Here is an 8,280-nt window from a genome sequence, read left to right on the forward strand (position 1 = left end):
GCGTCAAGTCTGAGGAGGAGGGGCCGGGTGAAAAAAACCCTCTCCAATATTTTTAATTTGGACTGCAATACCTAGTTCAATTACTCGGTGTCAATCCTACATACAGCACCTTTAATTATAAAAAAAGTAAAAATATGAATGGTATTATAATGTTATACTAAAACTAAAAATGGAAAAACCCTTAAGATAACATGTAGAAAGAAAAAAACATATCTTAAGTGTGCAGAATAACGTAAGTGGACTTTGAAACAATTAATTGCCGCTTTGAACGATTACGTAATTGTGGCATCCATAATTGCAATTGCGATTAATAATTCGATTAATTGTGCAGCCCTAGTATCAGTATTTGCTACATCAGGCTTTTATGGCTCATATACTACGATATAGGAGATTATAAAAAATAAAAAAAAACACCAATACACCTGTCTTGGTACGAGATGATATTTAAATGTTTCGTTTCATGATCAATGCTCTGTAGTTTTTATTGAGGGGGGAACATAATTCATTGATGACTGGGAGATGAACAAATAGACGTTTCCTCAAAAGCCTGAGGTATTATATTTGATACATTTTAACGTGACTTTTCTTTAAAATTATGCATGGATAATCAAGTAAACCGAAGTTGCTTCACTTCAGTCATCTTGAAATATTACCAAAAATATAGTTATTACGTTTGCTTCAGTAATCAGTAAAGATTTCACAGCAAAAAGACACATGTACCGCAACCTGAAGGGGACATTTTTATAATTATACTATTATATTATATCAGGCCTATTACTTGTTAAAGATGGCAGAAGGCATGAAGTAGATTGTGTTTTTCAGCTATTTTAATTATGCTTACAACAGAAGGCTTTATAAGGTAATATCGCTTACTAAACATGTCTGCGTAAAGTTATATGCACGATTAAAACTATTCATAACCATGTAAACCACTTCATTATATTGAAAAAGACTGGTTTACATATCACAGTAGTTGCACTGAAAAAAGTACAACTTTAAAGGGATACTCCACCCCAAAATGAAAATGTTGTCATTAATCACTTACGTTACGCACTTGTCGTTCCAAACCCGTAAAAGCTTCGTTCGTCTTCGGAACACAATTTAAGATATTTTGGATGAAAACCGGGAGGCTTGTGACCAGTGTTGGGGGTAACTCATTACAAGTAATGCGAGTTACGTAATCAGATTACTTTTTTCAAGTAACTAGTAAAGTAACGCATTACTTTTTTAATTTACAAGAAAATATCTGAGTTACTTTTTCAAAAAAGTAATGCCAGTTACAAAGTCTCCTGTCCCCATATTGGGAGAAATCGGGAGTACAGAGGCGTTGTGTGCGCTGTGTGAACATGATGTTACTGTAGTTCTAGACTAAATGTGAATGTGCATTAATTCATCCCACTCACAAAAAACAGATTTAGTATTAATCAAAATGAATTAAAACAGTGAAATGCAGTAAAGTTATATGCACGATTAAAACTATTCATAACCATGTAAACCACTTCATTATATTGAAAAAGACTGGTTTACATATCACAGTAGTTGCACTGAAAAAAGTACAACTTTAAAGGGATACTCCACCCCAAAATTAAAATGTTGTCATTAATCACTTACCCCCATGTCGTTCCAAACCCGTAAAAGCTTTGTTCGTCTTCGGAACACAATTTAAGATATTTTGGATGAAAACCGGGAGGCTTGTGACCAGTGTTGGGGGTAACTCATTACAAGTAATGCGAGTTACGTAATCAGATTACTTTTTTCAAGTAACTAGTAAAGTAACGCATTACTTTTTTAATTTACAAGAAAATATCTGAGTTACTTTTTCAAAAAAGTAATGCCAGTTACAAAGTCTCCTGTCCCCATATTGGGAGAAATCGGAAGTGCAGAGGAATTGTGTGCACTGTGTGAACATGATGTTACTGTAGTTCTAGACTAAATGTGAATGTGCATTAATTCATCCCACTCACAAAAAACAGATTTAGTATTAATCAAATTGAATTGATTTCTGAGAGACAGAGGAGACGAATTGTTGAATAAAGTCGTTATTTTTGTTTTCTTCGTGTACAAAAAGTATTCTCGTCGCTTCATAATGTTACGGTTGAACCCCTGATGGCAGATGGACTATTCTGACGATGTCTTTCATACTTTTCTGGACCTTGACCGTTTAAGTTACTTGGCAGTCAATGGGACAGTCACAAGTGATTGACAACATTTTCATTTTGGGGTGGAGTATCCCTTTAAGTGCTACATTAGTATTTAGTGTTTTTACCACATTTACTGTTGTAAGTGATGGATTTTCTTTGATTCTGATGGATTATTGTTCTGAAATGTTTTTAGGCTGGACAGAGCTCGATGGGTCACAGCACTGCAGGATGTCAAAAAAACCAAGAGCATCGCTAATGACGGTGAGTCTGATCCGTTCATTTGTCATTAAAATAGCCTTGCAACGTAAATTTTGCGCACTTCAATTCACATCTTGGAAACCACTTAGCAATAGCATGTTAAGATCTCATATTGCTAACACTTAATTTTGTTTGGGCATCCAAGACTTGCCTCAATATGAAGCTACCAAAGCCTATATGCCAAAAGCACCCGATGAGCTGAGCCTGCAGCAGGCAGAATTGGTCATCGTTTCACAGGAAGTGGAAGGTAAATATGGAAGCTTTCGTTGTACATTTCTGAAATGGTATGATTGAAATTATTACAAACCATAGTTTAACCGTCCAGAATAACAAGTATGGCTGTGTCCAGAATCACACTGAGTAGGTACTTTTTTGAGTGAATTAAAAAAAATTAAAAATCCGTCATTGTGTGTAATCTGGATATAATACATCTGTCATGTTCTCATTGTAATGCAACCTAACAGCGTCAGTTGTGACACTTCTCTACTATTCACAAACCCTCTCCCATGGCCTTGTGGGATAGTAAAGTGTCCATTAAATGTGTACTTCAGAATATTGCTGGAAATAGTTGGTCATTTGGGTACTTTTGTTAACTACCGTTTTATGAATTCAGACATACTGCTATATAACATGAATGCTATCTGTGTGAGGACCGCTCGCTCTACATTAAGCTGTTCACATGTTTCCACGACAACTCAACACTTTTTCTTGTTTGTAAGTTGCTCTGGATAGGCATTAACTAAATTAATGCATGTAAATATTGAAGAATTAGGTCAGTATGTAAGTCCCTGTCTTGCCATAGGCTGGTGTCATGGAGAGCGGATGAGAGATGGCGAGAGGGGCTGGTTTCCTGCCAGCTGTGCCACTCAGATCACAAACCGCACCGCCATGGAGAACAACATACAGCGTATGGAGCGACTGCGCAAGGAGACCGACGTCTGAGCGGACTGTCTCACTCCACTGAACACACTGTACTTCTGACACTGAAGGACACTCAGTTTACAGAGATACTAGTGATTTTAAACAAGCGCTAGTAATGTGAATTACAAAACTTTCTACAGACCTCATGAACTGTTAGTTCACAACAAACACCACTCATACAAGAGGAACTGTTTCTGGTTTTTATTTCAGCTTGCCTTTGTTAAAATTCATGTTTGGATACATAAAAAGTTATTTAAAAATGTCAAACTGACCAGATATCAAATTACTTTTAAAAACCATTTGGTGTATAAACTTAAGACCGATTTAGAAAAACATCTGTTTCCCCAAAATTTTTAGCTGTCACATAAAAATAATGGAAAAAGAAAACAGGTCTGCATAGAGTCTGCAGGCAATTGGTGGTAATCTGGTCGAAATGCATTTTGCAAGCTTACACGATCGAAGTCATATCTGTTTCTTATTGCTCAGATCAAATTACTTTTAAAAACCATTTGGTGTAAAAACTTAAGACCGATTTAGAAAAACATCTGCTGTTTCCCCAAAACTTTTAGCTGTCACATAAAAACAATGGAAAAAGAAAATAGGTCTGCATAGAGTCTGCAGGCAATTGGTGGTAATCTGGTCGAAATGCATTTTGCAAGCTTACACGATCGAAGTCATATCTGTTTCTTATTGCTCAGATCTTTGATGTTTCTTCTTGACAAAACTGCAAATGCAAACAAACAAAAACAAAACAAAAAGAGGTTAGCATGCTTAAAACAGCTTCTAAAATCTATCAATCAGTAGCATAAGCACAAGAGTGTGCCAGACCAGAGCAGATGGTCTGCTAAATCAAATCCACTGCATTATCATCTAGCCTTTCATCAATGGAAAGTGCAAACTGAAGCTGAAACATCCATTATTTACAGAGTCCATCCCCTCCCATTCTACTGACACACAATTGTGTGCTGATAAAACACCACAAATCAAATATAAAGCAAACTTCATGAAAACATCCAAGTCATAGCTCACCCAAAAGGGCATAAAAATTTAACTATTTTTGTGTTACAAATGTTCAATTCTTTTAAAGTACATTTATGACAATTTTGCACTGTTACAGTAAAATTACAATAAATTTTGGAAGCGGCACGAAAAGAAAAAACCAACAACATTGCCATGATGTATAAATACTTTATAAATGAGTTTACACAAAGTAATAGGAATTCCACGGTGAATACGTGCTTAATTGTTATGAAAATGATGGCAAAGCGAAATAAATCTTAATGCTTCAACAAATAGGCTTTATTTTCTTAAAGCAAATAATATAATTCAACATTTTGTTTTGGGTGTCAAATGTGACCTGGATGTGCTCTGCAAAGGTTTCATGAGATTTAACAACAACAACAAAAAGCCAAAAGACTAAGAAAATATCTACAGGACTGACTCATGACTGGTTCTCTAAGAAAGCACGCTACTGTCAAAAACACAATATACTTGATAAGCAAGTCATTGTGAAATCATTCACATGCAATGACAGCAGCACCCACCCGGCCGGATGGTCCAGATGTTCAAGCCGGTGGCGGTTAATCCGCTCCGCCTTGTTCGGCTTCGGGAGCGGCTGATTTGTCGGCTGATGCGTCAGCTGCCTTGCTGTCCTTGCCGTCCTGAGGCTTGCTTGTCTGGGGCCGTCTGCGGCGGTAGTTGAAGTTGCGGCGGTAGCGGCGCTGACGGGGTTCCTGGTTCTGCCCACCCTCGCCCTGGTTCTGCCCACCCTCGCCCTGGTTCTCCTTATCATCCTCCTCCCCTTCCCGCACCGGCCGGGGACGTGGGGGTCCCCTGCTGGATAGACACACAGTGATGTTAGGAACAGTGTACACTGATGATGAATTGCTCACAAAGCTTAAAATATCCAACAAATCTAAAAGGATCAAATAAGAGAAACGGCTCCAAACAGCAAGATGCTGTAGAGCAGGGGTCACCAAACTCGGTCCTGGAGGGCCGGTGTCCAGCAGAGTTTAGCTCCAACTTGCCTCAGCACACCTGCTTGGAAGTTTACCTAGTAAAAGCTAGATTAGCTGGTTCAGGTGTTTAAATAGGGTTGGAACTAAACTCTGCAGGACACCGGCCCTCCAAGACTGAGTTTGGTGACCCCTGCCGTAGAGGGTCCATCAAGCTCTCAGTGGAACGTCAAAGAACCAGCTGTTAAAGGGACTAGAACTTAGCAAAAAATGACACTGTATTCATGTAAAACACCTTGATTAAAGCACCATGATTTTATCACATTATTGTATTGATGTATAAAAATGTGTACTGCTGTTGTTACAAAAACATTTTAATATGCAAAATGCCATGCAGACTTGAGCAAACATTGACCAACTACGTTTTTCCTACTGAAATTACAGTATTTAGGACAGAGTTCCTCAAATCCGGTCCCGAGTTTAGCTCAAACCCTGATCAAACTCACCTACTTGAAGTTTTCCAGTAACTCTGAAGACCTTGATAAGCTTTCTCAGGTGTGTTTGGTTAGGGTTGGAGCTAAAGTTTTAGGGCAGTGGCCTTTCCAGGGCCAGATTTGAGGAACCCTAATTTAGGAGATTTGGCAGCCAAACTAAAAGGCATTCACAATATTACTCAATTGCAAATATTGTGAATACTTGAAATCTCGCTCGACCCTAACTGCAGTCTTGCTCAGCCTCACGTCTGCAAATACGACATGCAAACCTTGCTCTGAACCTTGCTCGGAAGCCTCTGTAGTAGTTCTGCCTCATTGGTTTGTTGCCCTGGTCTGGACCGCCTTGGTTTTCATCACCTTCCCCACCCTAGAAGCCAAGAAGAGCATATCTCAGGCAAAAAGCTTCTAACAACATACAACATTATATAGTATCTTGAAACGAAATGCATTTAATTCATGGATTTAGATTCGTCAGCCTACCTCTGTCATTTCTCCTCTTTGGGGTGTGTTGGAGTATGGGGGGCGTCTGCTGTAACGCCTCTGCACAAAGTATGGTGGGTAGCGCCGTCTGCCAGGGTAAGTGGGTCTACGCTGCTGTTGCTGCATCTCACCCTCGGGGGAGTTTTCTTCCTCTTCCCCCTTCTCCCGTGTCTCTCCATCGCTCTGATAGTTCTCCTGGTAGTCACGAGGGGGGGCCCTCCTGCGTGGGTACCGCCTGTATCGGTTCCTGTCAGCCGCATACTTACTGCCCTGCACAGGAACGCCACCCGGGCCAGTAACATTGGCTGCCTCGGCACCCTGAAAGAATGAAGACAACATGTATATCGAATATCTCCTAATTCAATAGACACACATTTCGTTTTGATAATGGACGCAGAATGGAGGAATTTCCTGTAAGTCATTTTGAAAAGGCTGCTGTACAGTAGTCTGGGCAGAAATGTGATATTTAATCAATATCCCTTTAATGCAGTTTATGTAAGGAATTCAACTATTTTTACTCTGGATCTACTAAGAAATTTTTTTTTTTAGCACTTTTAAAATAGCCCCAACTACACATTATCAGTCAAATCTATGATCATTTTTATTAATGCTTAGCCTATTTGAGATTAAAGTCGAATTATGAAATAAACAGAAATATTGAAATTATGTAGTGACCAAACAAATATAAAGTAACGCCAATATAGGTCACATTCTGCTTATTCAAGAAACTTCACAAGGAGTTCACATGTATGATGGACACTTAAGGTCCAAAAAATTCAATCAAGATTCTGAAGAAATTCAGACAATTTGTGTGTACAATAGTCAAGCATTTAAGTCAAAAGCTTTAAAGATGTCCAAACTTTTGACTTTTGAAAAAAAATAATAATAAAAATAATACATTGTTCCATCCACAAAAAGTATTTTCATGGAATCCATTAAAGGATTTTTTTTTTAACACTAAAACAGTACAGTTGAGCTTCAGGAGTGTGGAACTAGTCGAACTCTAAACAACAAAAACTCAAGCCCACCTTCTCCCCTTCTACGACATCAAACTCCACAGTCTCTCCGTCCCCGACGCTACGAAGATATTTCCTTGGGTTGTTCTTCTTGATGGCGGTCTGGATACAAAGCACAAGCAATCAAAAAAACACATCCCCCCCACAAAATGCTGGCATGCCAACATGGTGACAATTAAAGCAAATAATTACCTGGTGCACAAAGACATCTTCCTTTGTGTCATTCCTGCAAAAGTTCAGAGAGTGAAATGTTAATAATTGAGAACAGATGGAGAATAAACAAGCATGCAGTGTTGAACAGCAAGTTAAATATTTGAATAAATAGTAGCATGCTAGTGCAAGTCAAGTCTGGCTTTGTAAGCACATAAAGGCTGTAATAGGATTGCGGATGTTCCCTGACCCACATATCATATCAGAGAGAGTCTTTAGTGAATGTTATTTACCTGTTGATGAAACCGTAGCCATTCCTTACATTGAACCATTTCACTGTCCCCAGGACTTTTGTTGCTTCAAAGAGAAAAGATAAGAGTTTAAAACCACACAAAGATTGTATGCTATTCCCTATAAGTGTTTTTAAGTAAAACTACAACTATTGAGAGAAAGATGCATTAAAATAGCAAAGCCATTTAAATGCCATCCTTGGCGAGTTGAGTTCATTTTGTGTCTTTTATTTATAACCTCCAACTGTGGTGCTTTTAATAGACTGATGCAAAGGCAGCTGCTCTTATCAGAAGAGCCTCCATCCCCATGAAAGTCCCTGACCCACAGAATTCACATTATCAACCCCCATCCATGTTATCAAGACCGAAATGTTAAATACAGAATGAAGAAAACCAATATAATCAAAGACATAACACAGGGTTTAAAAGTATAGTTCACCCAAAAATTAAAATTCTGTCATCTTTGACTCACCCTCAAGTTGTTCCAAACCTGTATGAGTTTCTTTCTTCCGTTGAACACAAAAGAAGGTATTTTGAAGAATGCAGGTAACAATGCAGTTGCTGGTAGCCATTGA

At 38.5% G+C, this 8,280-nt stretch overlaps 2 protein-coding genes across 5 annotated transcripts in view; one reads left to right on the plus strand and one right to left on the minus strand.

Annotated features, from left to right (window-relative positions):
- arhgef16 (Rho guanine nucleotide exchange factor (GEF) 16) overlaps positions 1-3,897 on the plus strand; it is a 20,833-nt gene extending 16,936 nt beyond the window's left edge. The window contains exons 13-15 of the mRNA XM_016545829.1: positions 2,335-2,402; positions 2,545-2,646; positions 3,202-3,897. Coding sequence (XP_016401315.1) covers positions 2,335-2,402; positions 2,545-2,646; positions 3,202-3,341 — 310 coding nt within the window. The 3' untranslated portion in view covers positions 3,342-3,897. The remainder of the gene's footprint in view (positions 1-2,334; positions 2,403-2,544; positions 2,647-3,201) is intronic.
- Positions 3,535-8,280, minus strand: part of LOC107733967 (nuclease-sensitive element-binding protein 1-like) — a 7,037-nt gene continuing 2,291 nt past the window's right edge. The window contains exons 2-8 of one of the 4 annotated variants that reach the window (XM_016545833.1): positions 7,709-7,772; positions 7,458-7,491; positions 7,278-7,367; positions 6,250-6,567; positions 6,051-6,136; positions 4,865-5,153; positions 3,535-4,044 (exon numbers count right to left, since the gene is read on the minus strand). In XM_016545833.1, coding sequence (XP_016401319.1) covers positions 4,901-5,153; positions 6,051-6,136; positions 6,250-6,567; positions 7,278-7,367; positions 7,458-7,491; positions 7,709-7,772 — 845 coding nt within the window. In that variant the 3' untranslated portion in view covers positions 3,535-4,044; positions 4,865-4,900. Of the gene's footprint in view, positions 4,045-4,864; positions 5,157-6,038; positions 6,137-6,249; positions 6,568-7,277; positions 7,368-7,457; positions 7,492-7,708; positions 7,773-8,280 lie in introns of all 4 variants that reach the window. The other 3 variants (XM_016545832.1, XM_016545831.1, XM_016545830.1) reach the window with 3 other exon arrangements.

Source organism: Sinocyclocheilus rhinocerous, unplaced genomic scaffold (assembly GCF_001515625.1).
Source record: "Sinocyclocheilus rhinocerous isolate Xijiao unplaced genomic scaffold, SAMN03320098_v1.1 scaffold6603, whole genome shotgun sequence".
Lineage (NCBI taxonomy): Eukaryota > Metazoa > Chordata > Actinopteri > Cypriniformes > Cyprinidae > Sinocyclocheilus > Sinocyclocheilus rhinocerous.